This window comes from Siniperca chuatsi, linkage group LG22 (assembly GCF_020085105.1).
Source record: "Siniperca chuatsi isolate FFG_IHB_CAS linkage group LG22, ASM2008510v1, whole genome shotgun sequence".
NCBI lineage: Eukaryota > Metazoa > Chordata > Actinopteri > Centrarchiformes > Sinipercidae > Siniperca > Siniperca chuatsi.
In genome coordinates this window covers 6,263,225-6,281,206 of record NC_058063.1, presented here as the reverse complement: position 1 = coordinate 6,281,206, position 17,982 = coordinate 6,263,225, and the positions used below count along the sequence as shown (strand labels likewise).

Genomic DNA, 17,982 nt, shown 5'->3' with positions numbered 1-17,982 from the left:
AAAGACAAAACCCACATTTTAAAAAATCCAACATACACTGAAGACACAACTCACAACAGGGCTAGTCAATCTCTGTAAAAACAGACTTGTCACAGGTGAAAATATTGTGAGAAGTGCTGAGGGGGATTACATTAACTATGCATTAGTTGTGTTTACATGGATATGCATATCTGACTACTAATGGTCTAAACTACTAAGGCTTTGAGGGCCGAGGGCTCAGAAGACGCTTTAAAAGACCTTTTGTAGTTTCCAATCCAGTTCTAAAAGAGAGAAAACAAAAAAATGAAATGGTATTACACCAATTAAACTGAATTTTTACAAAAAAAACTTCCATTCCATTTTGTAATTTGTTCCATCAGTACAGCAAAATTATGTATTTATTTGACATGTTGATTGCTAGATTTAAGGTTTACTTTAGTGCTGCACTATGACACAGGTTTCCAAACCAGTAGCTGATGCAGCTCTTGATATTAATGGTGAACCAACACATGTCATGCCTGTTACGGACAGAACCACCAGAGGCAATGGTAAGGAGACTGAGAGAGTTTATTGCAACACAGAAGTAATACGGAGTGATATGATACTGTCCTTGATCTTACTACTGGCGGAATAGTGTGGGCACTGGAGCGACAGACACAGAGGACTGGAGATACACAGGAGCTCAGGAGACTGGAGACAGACGGGAGCCAGGAATCGGAGCGACACACTCAGGAGACTGGAGACAGACAGGAGCCGGGGTTCAGGGTTCCAAGTGGTAGTTATCCAAACGTGACTTCGTGGGGGGAGTCCGTGGGGTATCCAAAGGTAGGTAGCGTAACTCTGTCCTTCCTATGAACGAGACCGGACACTGACTGAGGTGAGGAGCTGGGTTATATAGGGAGTAGAGTGGCTGATTATGTGCAGGTGTGCGATGGGTGACAGGTGCTGGGAATTAATACTCAGGTGAGGAGGTGAGATGTGGCTGTGAAGTGGTGGAGAGAACATGACAGACTGTGACAATGCCCTCCTTAAAAAAGGATTTCAAAGTTTCCTTCTGCTCCTCACAAATCTCTGTTCTCTCTTGTTGAGTAACAAACAAAGAAAAAGCTAGTCAGCAATGAATCAGTAATAAAAAAAGACAGGGTTGAGGGTAAGTGTGGATTTTGCACACCATACCTTATTTCTCACACACATTAGCCTAATGCTTATAGATTAGCAACTGTAACGCTTCCCTCTCTGAGCCATCTTCAACCTGAAACATAACACATAACACAACAAACATAACAAGAGAAACTTGCCCAAGACATATTTGAGAAAGGGCCCACTCTCTCTATGCTGTTTGGCCCAAACTGATTGTTCAACATAGACATAGTGCATGGTAAGTAATACAATGAACTTGACACAGTCCTGGGACTGACAGGGACACAACTGGGAGTCCGGTAAAGAGATATTAGGCAGGAGAGCAGGCAGACCTGTGGCTTTGGGTTTTATTTTTCAAGTTCAAGGTTGAAGACAGCAATGAATGTTCATGTTAGCCTACGTCATTGCTCACTTACAAAAATACAACAGAGCCACCACAGCCCTGATATCACCATATAGCTACACAAGCTATAGCTTTCTAATAATTTGGCAGTGTTCATCTTATGCATTAATATAAATGTAACTGTTAGCGTCTATCTTACACGCACAGGTGACAGGTGTGCTAGTAGAGGAGCAGCCCAATTAAACTTTCACCCTAAGGTTCCTAATGCGGGATCAAATGCAGTCAAGATTTGTTCAAACCCGCGGAACCTCCAAAGATACCAAACATATCAGGCTGAATTACATGGAAATGCGTATAAAATTTTGCTCAAGACATTGGTGCAGCCATAAAAAAGGTATCTTGGGTTTGAATATTTTACTCAATATAAGTATATATAGCTTCAATGAAGCGTGTGAACAAGCAGATACAAAATATATGCTGAAACATTGTTTAGTGATTTCAACAGGCTAACTTTGAAAGCTAATAGGAAAATTTAAGGGAAATCCAGGGTGCAAAATGGTTTTATTACTTAACTAACATTAGTGATTAATAACATCAACCTAACATCACTGAAAACCACAAAGCAGACACGTAAAAAACGCTAATTAGTAATGCTAACCGCTTAGCTACGATACAAACTAACCTTTTTGCAGTAACTTCAAGCTCGTAATGTTACCGCAAAAGATCGGTAAAGTTTGTCATATCTAGCAAAATGCAAGTACAACAATTATGTCATTATGTATCCAAATCTTCAGGATCAGAAATCTTTGGATCAGCTTTGAAATACACAATTTTCAGATCATCACTTGCAAAAAGGGAGAATTTTTATCAATATTTTTTAAGTTTCTGATGCACTCCCGTTAACAAAAGTGCACTAAGAGCAAAGGATGGAGCGGCTATAACAAAATATTCATGTTTTATGCATCAGATGATTTAAGATTGCAGTTGCCTTTATGTTGTTTCTCCCTGGGCCTGTTTGGAAGCACTTGTTTCCAACTGTATCTGATGTACAACTGGACATGAAGCACTTTGCTGTGTCTTAACATTAACATGAGTATGACCTCAACTTGTGCAGCTTGCTGTTATTCAGTCAGTCAGTCCAGACACTTTCTTTAAGCATGAAATATCCTGACTTGAGAAGATTAGACTTGATGCTTCCAGTAGATGCTTTGATATATCTTTTCTATATTCTTGGACTGCTTTTGGAAAATTACCAAGATTATATTTTATCAAATAACCTGAATAATGAATACTCCTTGACATAAACTTTTAGATCAACAAACATGTATGTGGTCCGTTTTAGGGGCAAGAAGAGAAACCAAAAAAAAAAAAAAACACCCCGCCTCTTTACATTGAGAGCAGCCTTCCTGGTCAGAGTTGACTTACGGACTTTGCAGAGCTTCAGTCATACACACAATGATGAACTTCACCTTGATAACAGCTTTCATTCTCTGCAGCCTCAGTAAGTACTGCCATTGTATTACTCTCAACTTCAAACTTATTCACTTATTATTCACTTGCTAACTTTTATTAAGAGATATTGTTTACCACCATGTTACTTTATAACAAGTAAGTCTCTTGTGGTCTGCTGTTTGTTTCAGGCTGGATCTCTGTCTCAGTTTCTGAGTCTCAGACTGTGGAGGTCCAGTCTGGTGAAGAAGTCACACTGCTGTGCTCCAACATTTCCAAATATGACGCTGTAACATTCTGGTTCAGACTTGTCCAGAGAACCAACATCAGCTGTATCTCTGTTATGTACAAGTCTAACAGCAATGCTGAATTCTGTGATGGATATGAAAACAGAGAATTTGAAATGAGATCTAACATCTCTACCCTCTTTCTCAAAATCAAACAAGTGGATTTATCTGACGCTGGACTGTATTTCTGTGGATTTTATGCTCATGGACGTCCAACTTTCAGTGTAATACATTTAAACATTAGAGGTAAGAGGATTGTAAAGTCTTTTCTGTCTCTTGATTCCCATTATTTGGTTATGTTTTTTCTGCTTATATTGCAAAAAATATTTTAATAATTGTCTTAAAACATCATCATGTATGCAACAAAATGGCTTCACATATTTTGATGTAAATCTGCAAATTTAAAATCAAGACTAAATTTATCTTCGTTCCATTAAAAGGCAGCGATGAGCCACATGATGACGTCGACAGCAAGTGTAAAAGTAAGATATTCATAAAGATGTCTTTCATTGTGCAGATTATCAAATGTTTGAAGGTAAAACAGTTTAGCTAAATTCATCCATTTTAATTTTAACCAGGTCTCAAGTCTCTAAAGGAAAAACAGAGTCTAACTTAATGATCTTTCTTATAGAAGAGTCTGACGGAAAAGAAAAGCTGACGAGTGTGATCCTGGGCGGTCTGACTGTTTTCCTTGTAATGGTCATCATTGGTCTGGTTGCTAAAATCAGGAAACTTCAGACAGGTACTTTTCTATCTTGCATTTGGTTTGTACGTTGGGGGGGTTCACATCTTCTCTAAAGTTGTGTCAGTATGGTTTGTTGGTTGATTCGACGTATTGTCTTTGTCATTCAGCTGTCAGTGAAGAACAGAATCCACAACAGCGTGAGGTGAATTAAGTTTCATCGTTTACTATCATATGTTTTAATATGTTAAATTTGGTCAAGTCATGAGTTAGTTTTTCTCACAAACTCAGCTATTTGACGTGTGTAACTGTGTGGACTCTTTCCAGAATCTGGACTCTGATGACCTGAAAGATGCAGCACTGAGTTTCTATTCAACAACAATAAGAAACAGGAGGCCTGCATCACAGAGAGAAGTGGAAACTCATGTTATTTATGCTGCCAGCAGAAAGACTCAGAGTGGTTCAGAGTGGAACTGATGCTTTTATCATATTAATCCACTGCTGTGTACTTTTGTGGGTGGAGGGAGGAGTTACCATTTTCTTACTGAAAAAAAAAAGACATATAATCAAAATTTCTTTCTTTTTCCAAATGCTTTTACTCTCATGTCTCTCTCACTCTCTGTCTTCCTAATTTTATCCGACTGTGGTTCCTGTCCAAATAGACAATAGATAGATGGAGGTCTGCAGCAGTGGAGGAGTGAGTGAGTTTCACATCACTTGTTAGACAGGAAGAGACAGCAGTGTGGTCTGAGCACAGCTGATGTGAGAATCATGAGGCCTGTTAGATCGAAGCTCTGTAAGAATAAAGTCTGAAATGAAGCAGTGAATACTGACTGACCTTCTTCTGTCAAGTGGACAAAGTGATCAGGTTCTACATTTGTACAGATGTTTTGGAAACTGGATATTTTAACTGTGATGCCAATGTGTTACATGTCTGAATAAAAAATTAAAACTTTTTTCAAATGATTGGTAGTTGTATTTATGAATATAAATATTCATGACACCCTACAAACAGCACTGTCTGTATCAGGGAGTTATCTGTATCTGTATCTTTACACCTCTGACAGATGCACACACTATTTTAACTTCACATAGTGTTTAAGCATCTATCAAGCTCGTGAAAAGATGCCTGAAGCAGAGTGACACTTTTCAGCCTCATGTGAAACCGTTCACTCCACAGGCTGTAAATGTTTAAGACATGACAGATCACAGCAAAACTACAGCAGGTGCAGCTCCCATCCATCTCCACTGTGATATGCACTCAGTCTTCTCAATGCAGCTGCCTGCATGTTACTTGAAAAATGTCAGTTACTTGTTACTTCTAATTCATTAAAAAAAAGAAGCACATTACTGTAGTAACTATTCAACAATAGAAAGAAATGAGTTACATTACATTAATATCTGCTTTCCAACTCTACAGTTGCCACTTATAGATGTTCTGGCTACACTGAAAGAAATGTATGAAAAGCTGGCTGCCATAGAGAAGGGGAGACGCCATATTGTTTAAATGGAAGACATTCATAGTGCTGCACTTGGTTGTTCACATGAAAAGTAACAAAATAGCTGTGTCAAGAATGAAAAAAGTGAGCTGGAGCGAGAAGCTCTAACCCTGGCTGCTTTCTCACCTCCACACAGCTGACCAATCACAGCGTAAGGTGGGTGTGATTGTCGGATCGTCCGTTTCTGATGATAAAGAGTAATATTATGCAAGTTTGGATTAACCCAAAGACGTATTCCTTCTCTTTTGGCAGTCTCTCTCCACTGAATGCACAGAGACTAAAATGATGCCGACCCAGGGCCGGACTGGGATTATAATTCAGGCTGGGAATTTAATGTCAGTCCAGGCCAATCTCCACATTCACATTCACAACATCTCATGATGGCCATGGATGGATAAACCTGGCCCACTATGATGTTAAGCTATACTCTGATATCATGGTGTCGATCCACTGCAGATGACTTACGTGGCCACAAGAGGTACCCTGTGAAGACATCCGGTCCTGGTTTGGCCCGGTTTAGAGTTGCGTAGTGCATTAGGCTCTGCTGGTTGTAGATACCCGCGACAATAAACACCTGAAGATTAGGGGGGAGTTTAATTTGATTCTGGTGAGGCAGTTATAGGGATGGGGCTGCAGTGATTTTTTTATTTTTTATTTTGGCTGTGGATGGGTTGTTTGAGCTCCGACTGCTAGCGGGTTGGCCTGTGATCTCGTTTTTTTGCACAAAAGTTCTAGGGGTGCGTATTCAGTCAGGTGAGGTTAATCCTGATCTTGAATGTGTATTTCACCTAATTATTTTGAAGATACCAACTCACCCACTTGAGAATGTCATTCTCCATGCCAGGCCAATAGTAATGGAGTATGATGGCACTGTAGGTTTTCTCCAGTCCACAGTACCCACCAAAATGACTGCAGTAAAACTCTGCAAAGACGGAGTTGGCCTCTTCTGCAGTGGACACAACTTTGGCCAGGTGCTCCGACTTGTTCTGTTTGCGCCTGCAGATGGAGTACAGGTCTCCATCTGGTGTTTAAATGTAATATTAGATTTATTGAGAGTTTAACCATAGCAGATGATCGGTAGATAGACGCTCCCACGTCGTGCTGTGATCCAACCAGAATAGGAGGTGGTTGCGATCCAGCATCGGCTAGGGATTGGTACTACTGCGATCCAGCAAGGAAAAGAGGCTACTGCGAACCAGCAGGGAGTCCAGGGAGCGGCAATCCAGCTGGGAAAGGAGGCGACTGCGATCCAGCAGGGAGTCCGGGAGCAGGATGCTGCTATGAACCGGCAGGGAGTCCAGGGAGCTGCTGCGATCCAGCCGGGAAAGGAGGCATCTGCGATCCAGCAGGGAGTCTGGGACCAAGGGGCTGCTGCGGTCTGGCAGAGAGTCCGAGAGCAAGGAGCTGCTGCCATCCAGCAAGGAGCGATGTCTGCTGCCAGGGGGTGCTGTCTGCTGCCATCCAACAGGGGGTGCTGTCTGCTGCCATCCAACAGTGAGTGCCGGCTGCTGAAATCCAGCAGGGAGTGCTGGCTGCTGCGATCCAGCAGGGAGTGATGGCTGCTGCGATCCAACAGGGAGCAATGATTGCCATGGCACTTGGACTGGAGATGGCAGTGGAGCTGGCGAACCGCTGGGCGGAGAAGCCGGCGAGCAGCCGTACAGGCCAGCTGGGCGGCGGTACAAGCGAGCGGCTGGGAGGCAGTGCAGGCGAGCGGCTAGGCAGCTGGTTAGTAGGCTGAAGACTGGCAGATCGGGGTGTCGGCTGATGATTGGCAGACCGGAGAGCAATCTGGTGACTGCGTGGACCACCTCGAGCCACACGGGTGGCCCGGTATGGATTTTGCCCTGTGGACTGCTTTTCTGGCGCCAATTCATAGCGCCATAGGACGCCATTACTATCCACCACTGAATCAAAGAAGGGCGCCGGTCTGGCCCTTGGCATGGCGTAACGGGAGGTGACAGAGTGACTGAGGGAGTGCTGGTATCAGTCCTTCGGTATAGGTCTGACCTTCTGTTACGGACAGAGAGGCAAGAGACACCGATATGGAAACAGGGGGTTCTTTATTAGCTTTTAGTAGGTGGAGACAGGTGTGCCAGTATGGAGATGGGGAGGTCCGCTGGAGGGAAGACTTGCTGAAGAAGGGGATCACTGGAGAAGGGAGATCGCTGGAGAAGGGACACAGGGAATATGCTGTGTAGGATGGGGAGTCCTTGTACCAAACGAGGTCGGACAACTGGCTGAGGTGAGTGCTGGGCTTTTTAAGGTGGCTGTGATTAGGAGCTGATGGGGAGCAGGAGTATGATAGGGAGCAGGTGTGCTTCATTGGCAGACGGCAGAGCCTGGCATATCCATGACAGTATAGAGTATATCACTCCCTAGCAATTTTAGTTTCTACACCTGTGATTGATGGTAGATACAGATGTTATATCACAAGTTAATCTGACTAACTAATCTAACTCCACGCTGCGTTCGAGCTGGGTGTAAACATGCGCTCCAGACTGTTTCACTTATAGGCTGTATGAAAGTATAAACTGTTCTCAAATCAACTTGACATCAGATTAATAATGATATATGATACAAATATGAGACTGACAACAAGACAATTTTTAAAAATAGAGTCGATTGGAATATAAAACATGATCGATGGTAAAATGCTGTATCACAAGTTAATCCGGGCGCACCGCACGCTGCCACAGCCAACAGCAATCTCCACACTGCGTTTGAGTTGGGCGTCAACAAATACCTCAGACAGTTTCACTTAGGCTGTAGGAAAGTACAAACACATTAAAAATGATCATGACACAAATATGAGCCCGGCAACAAAAACATTTGGATGTTAAGGATTTGTTTTTGGTGAGTCTAAATGATGATTGGTAAAAAATGCAGATGGTATTTCTGCTGTACACATCTGCCTCACGCTCGGAAATATCACCAGTTAATTCACTACAAGTTAAGCCGGAACTCTGGCTACACTGAAAGGAGAAGTGAAAAGCTGGCCATCAGAGAGAGGGGGAGACGCCATATCATTTAAATACGGGGATAAAGTATGCATGTATAATAAGAACTAGATACGGTGCCGCCACTTAGCCTTGCTTTCAATTTTTTCCAGTGGTCACCCATGGTATTGCAACCCCTATGGCCCAAAAAGAATTTTCCCCATAGGCCACCATTATAAAAGAGACATCTGGAAAAGTGTTGACAGGACATCTCAAACTGCAAACAAGGTCAATTATTTCTATTATGAATTTTTGGATCCATGGAGGTTTTATATTTGTAAAACTTTCCTTGAGCCGAGAAAAGCGATTTAAACATCCATGACGTCATCGTAATGTAGTCTTTGGACAGAGCAAGAACTCGCCGGCAGTGCCAGCCGGAGAAACACCACCACACATATTCAGTGGGCCGCATATTCCCAAAGTAAACCAGGAAGCTAGAAACTTTTTTGGCGTATGTGCCAGACATGAATAGGAATTGAAATAAACAGACGGCATCTTCTCATCATCTCCATGAGGCTAAATGTTTACGTTAGCACTCATATTCCTGAAAGCTTTTATGTAGTCAGTTTAACGAACAAGATAAGTAACAAAAAACACCCCGCCTCTCTGCATTGAGAGCACCCTTCCTGGGGCAGACTCAATTACGGACTTTGCAGAGCTTCAGTCACACGCACAATGATGAACTTTACCTTGATAACAGCTTTCATTCTCTGCAGCCTCAGTAAGTACTGCCATAGAATTACTCTCAACTTCATTGCTAAGTTTATTATTGTATGTTTAAGCCAATGTAAAACTTATTTGCTTATTAATCACTTTTATTAAGAGATGTTTACCGCCATGTTACTTTATAACAAGTAAGTCTCTTGTCATCTGCTGTTTATTTCAGGCTGGATCTCTGTCTCAGCTTCTGAGTCTCAGACCGTGGAGGTCCAGCCTGGTGAAGAAGTCACACTGCTGTGCTCCAACATTTCCAAATATGACGCTGTAACATTCTGGTTCAGACTTGTCCAGAGAACCAACATCAGCTGTATCTCTGTTATGGTCAGGTCTAACAGCAATGCTTCATTCTGTGATGGATATCAAAATGGAAAATTTGAAATGAGATCTAACACCTCTACTCTCTTTCTCAAAATCAAACAAGTGGATTTATCTGACGCTGGACTGTATTTCTGTGGATTTTATTCTCATGGACGTCCAACTTTCAGTGTAATACATTTAAACATTAGAGGTAAGAGGATTGTAAAGTCTTTTTTTGACTTTTGAATCCCATTACCCAGTCTTTTTCTGTGTATATTGCAGAAAATATTTTGATAATTGTCTTAAAACAACATAATGTATACAACAAAGTGGCTTTTATAATTTTGATGTAAATCTGTAAATTTAAAATCAAGACTAAATTTATCTTAATTTTATCAAAAGGCAGCGATGAGCCACATGATGATGTGGACAGCAAGTGTCAAAGTAAGATTTTCACAAAGATTTCTTTCATTGTGCAGATTATCAAATGTTTGAAGGTAAAACAGTTCAGCTAAATTCAGTTTCGTCCATTTTAATTTTAGCCAGGTCTCAAGTCTCAAAAGGAAAAACAGAGTCTAATATAATGATCTTTCTTGTAGAAGAGTCTGACGGAATAGCAAAGCTGATGAGTGTGATCCTGGGCGGTCTGACTGTTTTCCTCGTAATGGTCATCATTGGTCTGGTTGTTAAAAACAGGAAACTTCAGACAGGTACTTTTCAGAGCTACTGTCTAACTTATATTTGGTTTTGTTACTAGTGGAAATATCCTTAGTTGTGTCAGTGTGCTGGAAAAATGCCAAACTCCTGGTTTACCAAAGACCAAATGATCAATGAACTGACCAGATATTTTGTTTCTGTCACTTAGCTGATGAAGAAGAACAGAATCCAGAGCAAAGTGAGGTGAATTCAGTTTTAACATTTACTTATATGTATATTGTTTGATAGAATCTGACCGCAAAACAGCCGGAATATTGTATGAGCTAATATTACTGTAGCTTGTCCCTGAAATATTGGTTTATTTGTATGTAATCACATATATGTATATATTTGTGTTCCATATATATGGGCTGAAAATTAACAAGCAATTGCAGTCAAGAAAACCCAAAATTATTTTTGAGGTACTTTGGAAACTGTGTCTACGTTGTCCATTAGAGAGCACTACCAAGTTTATTTTTCAACTGTGAAATGTCCTGCTCAGTAAATATCTTGTCACAATCCTTTACAGAACAAATTTAAAGGAGGGGTATCAGAAACATTTGTTAATCAAATATATTTAAACATAAATACCAAATATTATTTAATATCCAATATCTGTCAGGCTATACTGTGGGAATTAAAATCATGTCAAGTCACCGCATTAAGACTGTAAATACTCTTTTTACAGAATGTGGGCTATGATGACCTGAACTACACAGCAGTGACATCAAAAACTCTCTATGCTGTTTGGCCCAAACTGATTGTTCAACATAGACATAGTGCATGGTAAGTAATACAATGAACTTGACACAGTCCTGGGACTGACAGGGACACAACTGGGAATTGGAGCTGTAAAGGAAGACGACAAAAGTCCGGTAAAGAGATATTAGGCAGGAGAGCAGGCAGACCTGTGACTTTGGGTTTTATTTTTCAAGTTCAAGGTTGAAGACAGCAATGAATGTTCATGTTAGCCTACGTCATTGCTCACTTACAAAAATACAACAGAGCCACCACAGCCCTGATATCACCATATAGCTACACAAGCTATAGCTTTCTAATAATTTGGCAGTGTTCATCTTATGCATTAATATAAATGTAACTGTTAGCGTTATCTATCTTACACGCACAGGTGACAGGTGTGCTAGTAGAGGAGCAGCCCAATTAAACTTTCACCCTAAGGTTCCTAATGCGGGATCAAATGCAGTCAAGATTTGTTCAAACCCGCGGAACCTCCAAAGATACCAAACATATCAGGCTGAATTACATGGAAATGCGTATAAAATTATGCTCAAGACATTGGTGCAGCCATAAAAAAGGTATCTTGGGTTTGAATATTTTACTCAATATAAGTATATATAGCTTCAATGAAGCGTGTGAACAAGCAGATACAAAATATATGCTGAAACATTGTTTAGTGATTTCGACAGGCTAACTTTGAAAGCTAATAGGAAAATTTAAGGGAAATCCAGGGTGCAAAATGGTTTTATTACTTAACTAACATTAGTGATTACTAAGTTTACCGAGCCATGACAAAAGCTAATATTTTTGTAATAACATCAACCTAACATCACTGAAAACCACAAAGCAGACACGTAAAAAACGCTAATTAGTAATGCTAACCACTTAGCTACGATACAAACTAACCTTTTTGCAGTAACTTCAAGCTCGTAATGTTACCGCAAAAGATCGGTAAAGCATGTCATATCTAGCAAAATGCAAGTACAACAATTATGTCATTATGTATCCAAATCTTCAGGATCAGAAATCTTTGGATCAGCTTTGAAATACACAATTTTCAGATCATCACTTGCAAAAAGGGAGAATTTTTATCAATATTTTTTAAGTTTCTGATGCACTCCCATTAACAAAAGTGCACTAAGAGCAAAGGATGGAGTGGCTTTAACAAAATGTTCATGTTTCATGCATCAGATGATTTAAGATTGCAGTTGCCTTTATGTTGTTTCTCCCTGGGCCTGTTTGGAAGCACTTGTTTCCAACTGTATCTGATGTACAACTAGACATGAAGCACTTTGCTGTGTCTTAACATTAACATGAGTATGACCTCAGCTTGTGCAGCTTGCTGTTATTCAGTCAGTCAGTCCAGACACTTTCTTTAAGCATGAAATATCCTGACTTGAGAAGATTAGACTTGATGCTTCCAGTAGATGCTTTGATATATATTTTCTATATGCTTATGGACTGCTTTTGGAAAATTACCAAGATTATATATTTTATCAAATAACCTGAATAATGAATACTCCTTGACATAAACTTTTACTTCAACAAACATGTATGTGGTCCGTTTTAGGGGCAAGAAGAGAAACCAAAAAAAAAAAAAAAAACACCCGCCTCTTTACATTGAGAGCAGCCTTCCTGGTCAGAGTTGACTTACGGACTTTGCAGAGCTTCAGTCATACACACAATGATGAACTTCACCTTGATAACAGCTTTCATTCTCTGCAGCCTCAGTAAGTACTGCCATTGTATTACTCTCAACTTCAAACTTATTGACTTATTACTCACTTGCTAACTTTTATTAAGAGATATTGTTTACCACCATGTTACTTTATAACAAGTAAGTCTCTTGTGGTCTGCTGTTTGTTTCAGGCTGGATCTCTGTCTCAGTTTCTGAGTCTCAGACTGTGGAGGTCCAGTCTGGTGAAGAAGTCACACTGCTGTGCTCCAACATTTCCAAATATGACGCTGTAACATTCTGGTTCAGACTTGTCCAGAGAACCAACATCAGCTGTATCTCTGTTATGTACAAGTCTAACAGCAATGCTGAATTCTGTGATGGATATGAAAACAGAGAATTTGAAATGAGATCTAACATCTCTACCCTCTTTCTCAAAATCAAACAAGTGGATTTATCTGACGCTGGACTGTATTTCTGTGGATTTTATGCTCATGGACGTCCAACTTTCAGTGTAATACATTTAAACATTAGAGGTAAGAGCATTGTAAAGTCTTTTCTGTCTCTTGATTCCCATTATTTGGTTATGTTTTTTCTGCTTATATTGCAAAAAAGATTTTAATAATTGTCTTAAAACATCAGCATGTATGCAACAAAATGGCTTCACATAATTTTGATGTAAATCTGCAAATTTAAAATCAAGACTAAATTTATCTTAATTTTATCAAAAGGCAGCGATGAGCCACATGATGATGTGGACAGCAAGTGTCAAAGTAAGATTTTCACAAATATTTCTTTCATTGTGCAGATTATCAAATGTTTGAAGGTAAAACAGTTCAGCTAAATTCAGTTTCGTCCATTTTAATTTTAGCCAGGTCTCAAGTCTCAAAAGGAAAAACAGAGTCTAATATAATGATCTTTCTTGTAGAAGAGTCTGACGGAAAAGAAAAGCTGACTAGTGTGATCCTGGGCGGTCTGACTGTTTTACTTGTAATGGTCATCATTGGTCTGGTTGTTAAAAAGAGGAAACTTAAGACAGGTACTTTTCAGAGCTACTGCCTAACTTATATTTGGTTTTGTTGCCACTGGAAATTCTCTTACAACTGCATCAATATGCTAGAATGCCAAATGCCAAACTCCTGGTTTACCAAAGACCAAATGATCAATGAACTGACCAGATATTTTGTTTCTGTCATTTAGCTGATGAAGAAGAACAGAATCCAGAGCAAAGTGAGGTGAATTCAGTTTTAACACTTACTTATATGTATATTGTTTGATAGAGCCTGACCGAAAAAAACACAGAATATTGTATCAGCTAATATTACTGTAGCTTGTCCCTGAAATATTGGCGTATTTCTATATATCAATACATATGTGTACATATTTGTATTGCGTATACATGGGCCGATAAGTAACAAGCAATTGCAGTCAAGAAAAGCCAAAATGATTTTTGAGGTACTTTGGAAACCGTGTCTACTTTGTCCATTAGAGAGCACTAACAAGTTTATTTTTCAACTGTGAAATGTCCTGCTCAGTTAATATCTTTATCACAATCCTTTACATAATAAATTTAAGGGAGACATATCAGAAACGTTTGTTAATCGAATGTATTTATATATAAATATTGGCCAAATTTCAATATTAATTAATATTTATTTAATATCCAGTATCTGTTGGGCTATACTGTGGGAATTGAAATCATGTCGAATCTTTTCACAGAGCGTGGGCTCTGATGACCTGAACTACGCAGCAGTGGCATTTCGACCAAAAGCAAAAAGAAGAGAGCTGGAGCCAAATGTTACTTATGCTGCCACCAGATAGACTCAGGAGGCAACTGGAACTGATGATATTAATATGCTTTGGGCTTTAGTATGGCTTGCTGGTGAGAGCAATAGCAACTCATGCAAAAACATTAAATTTTGTAATAAAGATCCAATGTTTGTTCATTTGCAAGTGTCTTCATACTGCAGAGCTATAATCAGCATTTCCGTTCTCTCAGTCTATTGAGCAAACACACATGACTGGTGTTTGATGTAGGACGAGCCAGTAAGGGCATGGAGGAGTGTCCAGATTGTCTTAAAGTGAGAGTTAGATGGAGGTCTGCAGCAGTGGAGTGAGTAATTGAGGTACACATCACCAGTTTGACAGGAAGAGACAGCACAGTGTGGTCTGAGCGCAGTTGAATTGAAAGTCATGAGGCCTGTTAGATCAAAGGTTTCTAAAAATAAAATGTGAGAGTAAGTAGTAAATATAATGGAAAAATATAAAGTCTTTAGAGCTGCATAGAAGCTTTGGAAAACCACACAGGCACAACAAGGCAGTCCAAACAAGCCAAGAAATCCAGAGGTGCAAGGCAGGCAAACAGGTCATAAACAGGCAAGCAGTAAAAAAAAAAAAAAAAAACTCAGGCAGCAGCTATCAGGCGGAAAAATAGGTTACAGGTGACTGCAACACAAATGCACAACATGATAAATCAGCAAAGGTGGAGAGAAACACTTGTTGGGCCTCACCTTACCACATGTGAGGGACAAAAGACAGGCCTACCTGGAAAGGCCAAAGCCTTCACTAAGCGGCCTGACTGAGAAACAAAGAACAGACAATAGGAAGGCACCAAGTCGACACAGCTGTTAATTCACACCTGAATGTGAAATTGACATGGGAACTTTGAACCCAACACAAGATCTCGCTTGAATCTAAACAACGGACTCCTATTGGACGAGACGCACGAGACAGCGCGTAAAATCTCAGCACACAGCTACACAGCTATGACGACACCAACTCTATAAAGCGCTCGACACTGCCCGTTGCCATTCCACAGTAACTCGTTTACGAAGGGAGGAACATCACGTCTCTCTCTATGGTAACTGCTGTTGCCACAAGAAGATGCTTTTCACGTGAATTTTCATTTTAATTTAAGGTCTTAACTCGCTGGACGAGAAACATTATTATAGCTATTTTGTGTTTGCTGAACACTTTTTGGATCCTGATCTTTCCCCCCCCCCAGTTTTGTCTGTGAAAGACAAAACTGGAACTGACAAGCAGGCAGGGAAAAGAGGGGCAGACTGAGCAAAATAACAATTGACATACACAGTATGTGACACCCACCTACCAATTGTGCTTGTCACTGAGGTATCTGTATCTTGAGGGAGGTCTCAAAGCTTGGCAGGAGATTTTCAGAAGCCACTTTGCTGCCATAAAGCTGTTTAACCACAACTAGCTGCACACCCCGTGTGAGCCTTTTTTCAAGAATGGCATCAGTTGTGCAACTATCCATAGTGATAAAATGCACATGACGGCTGGGCTCCTCACTTCAGTTGCAGCGCCTTCCACCACCTTTCACTAGGGTAAAAGAAACGTGCATGCCCTCTCAGAAGCAGCAGTCACTCTGTCCAGCTGCATGATGTGTTAGGTTTACATGATCTAAGGAACCTAAAAGCAGGACACAGCGAGAGGGACAACTGGATCGTTAGTTCAGACAGTCTTTAATTTAAATACTATAGAAGATCACTTGTAGATGAATGCACCTCCAGAGCGGGCGAGGCAGGTGTAGTCAGCTGGAGCCGGTGGGAGAACTTTCCGATGCGGGCCGTGGGGGAACCAGCAGGGCTCAGAGGGTGGAGGCGGTGACGAGAGTGTTGAGATCACCGGCAGGGAATAAATCTGGAGCAGAGACAGACAAGGTCAAACAGGAGCAACTGGAACCTTAACTGGGCCAGGCTTTAGGCCGTAGCAAAGGTAACACAACAGTGTGCTGGTTGAATGGTGGAGCCGGGTAGATATACTGTGAGGCTTGAGTGGGTGATGAACATCAGGTGTGCCGGTGATCAGCAGCAGGAGGAAAAAACCAGAGCGCACCTCCCAGGCCAGTTCACACACACATACACACACCAAGAGACAAACAGAGGACTGACAAGGAACACAGGGAGGGGAGAGCTACAATAGAGCACACAAGGATATGAGGAGAGATGTGGCTAAAATATGACAGGACGTCATTTAAAAGGGAGCCATTTCTCTGATCCCAGCAAAGGACAGAGAAGAGGGCCGACTCTGGATATTTCCTGGATTGTGGATCTTTTGCCTGTAGAATGCTTGTATAGCCTGCATTTCATTTATATGCTCACTTTAAAAGGGGCGATTCAAGCTGGTTCAGCCAGGCAACTTGTACACTGGCTCCATGAACTCTATTTTCTTATGGATACACCTTTAAATGAATCATGCAAGTTATACAGGTTATGCTGTGTTTGTATGAGTTCCACTCCTCATGAAAGCATATAGTTCTGCAATTCAAGGCACAATACAAATACCACCTGGAATTTTTTTTTTTTTTTTTAAATAGTAGAATAGTAATTGTAGTGTTAATATGAATAAATCTGTAATAATAGGAATGACAGCTATAGGAAAAATAATGTCAGTATTACTAACAGAGCCAATAACAAAAGCTGTAGTAGCAGTTGTCAAGCAGGAACACAGGGACAGCAGGTGGCCCACAACCACAGATCCAGACTCTGCAGCTCCAGAGGTAGAAATACCTGCTGAAAGCGACAGAAGGAGAGAGGAGAGAAACGAGAAAGCACAAAACTGCGGGAGAGAGAAGATGTCGAGTTAGTAACATGCAGTAATGGGATAATAATGCATACAGATGGAGAGGGAGAGAAGGAGAGAGGAAAGAGGTGCATCATGGGAAGTCTCCAGGCAGTCTAGGCCTATAGCAGCATAACTAAGGGATGGTTCAGGTCTCACCCGAGCCAGCCCTAACTATAAGCTTTATCAAAGAGGAAAGTCTTAAGCCTACTCTTAAATGTGGAGATGGTGTCTACCTCTCGAACCCAAACTGGGACCTGATTCCACAGGAGAGGAGCTTGATAGCTGAAGGCTCCGGCTCCAATTCTACTTTTGGAGACTCTAAGAACCACAAGTAACCCTGCATCCTGGGAGCGCAGTGTTCTAGACGGATAACAAGGTATTATCAGCTCTTTAAGATACGATGGTGCCATTTCAATAACCTGTAATCTACAGACCATAGACTGTATACAGGGAGCCACTGGATGTCATGGAAGCAACAGCAACAGTGCTTAGCCTGCTGTGAATATGTACAGTATTAATTACAATTTCAACACCGACCTTTACATTCTACACCCACACTAGAGGATGCCATACTGAGAAAAAAAACAATAAATGATCCAAGTCAACTGTCTGTAGACAAAAAGACATTTAAATCAAAGGATGGAGCGGCTTTAACAAAATATTCATGTTTCATGCATCAGATGATTTAAGATTGCAGTTACCTTTATGTTGTTTCCCCCTGGGCCTGTTTGGAAGCACTTGTTTCCAACTGTATCTGATGTACAACTAGACATGAAGCACTTTGCTGTGTCTTAACATTAACATGAGTATGACCTCAACTTGTGCAGCTTGCTGTTATTCAGTCAGTCAGTCCAGACACTTTCTTTAAAACCCTCCAGGCCACGGAGCGCCCGT

General features: G+C 40.8%; 2 protein-coding genes across 4 annotated transcripts; both read left to right on the top strand.

Moving 5' to 3' along the window:
• The first annotated feature begins 2,873 nt into the window (after positions 1-2,873).
• LOC122869813 lies at positions 2,874-4,814 on the top strand. The gene is made up of 6 exons (XM_044183137.1): positions 2,874-2,963; positions 3,103-3,444; positions 3,639-3,680; positions 3,830-3,940; positions 4,051-4,085; positions 4,208-4,814. The coding sequence occupies exons 1-6, from the start codon at positions 2,918-2,920 to the stop codon at positions 4,355-4,357; spliced, it is 726 nt and encodes a 241-aa protein (XP_044039072.1). The 5' UTR covers positions 2,874-2,917; the 3' UTR covers positions 4,358-4,814.
• Positions 4,815-8,968: 4,154 nt separating this feature from the next.
• On the top strand, positions 8,969-14,992 carry LOC122869827. 3 transcript variants are annotated; one of them, XM_044183163.1, is made up of 6 exons: positions 8,969-9,099; positions 12,699-13,040; positions 13,236-13,277; positions 13,433-13,543; positions 13,705-13,739; positions 14,224-14,992. In XM_044183163.1, the coding sequence occupies exons 1-6, from the start codon at positions 9,054-9,056 to the stop codon at positions 14,323-14,325; spliced, it is 678 nt and encodes a 225-aa protein (XP_044039098.1). In that variant the 5' UTR covers positions 8,969-9,053; the 3' UTR covers positions 14,326-14,992. The 3 variants fall into 3 exon arrangements, with proteins under 3 accessions (XP_044039098.1, XP_044039097.1, XP_044039099.1); XM_044183162.1 differs by lacking the exon at positions 8,969-9,099 and adding an exon at positions 12,208-12,559; XM_044183164.1 differs by lacking the exon at positions 8,969-9,099 and adding an exon at positions 12,208-12,559 and having other exon boundaries at positions 13,705-13,734; positions 14,224-14,285.
• The last annotated feature ends 2,990 nt before the right edge of the window (positions 14,993-17,982 follow it).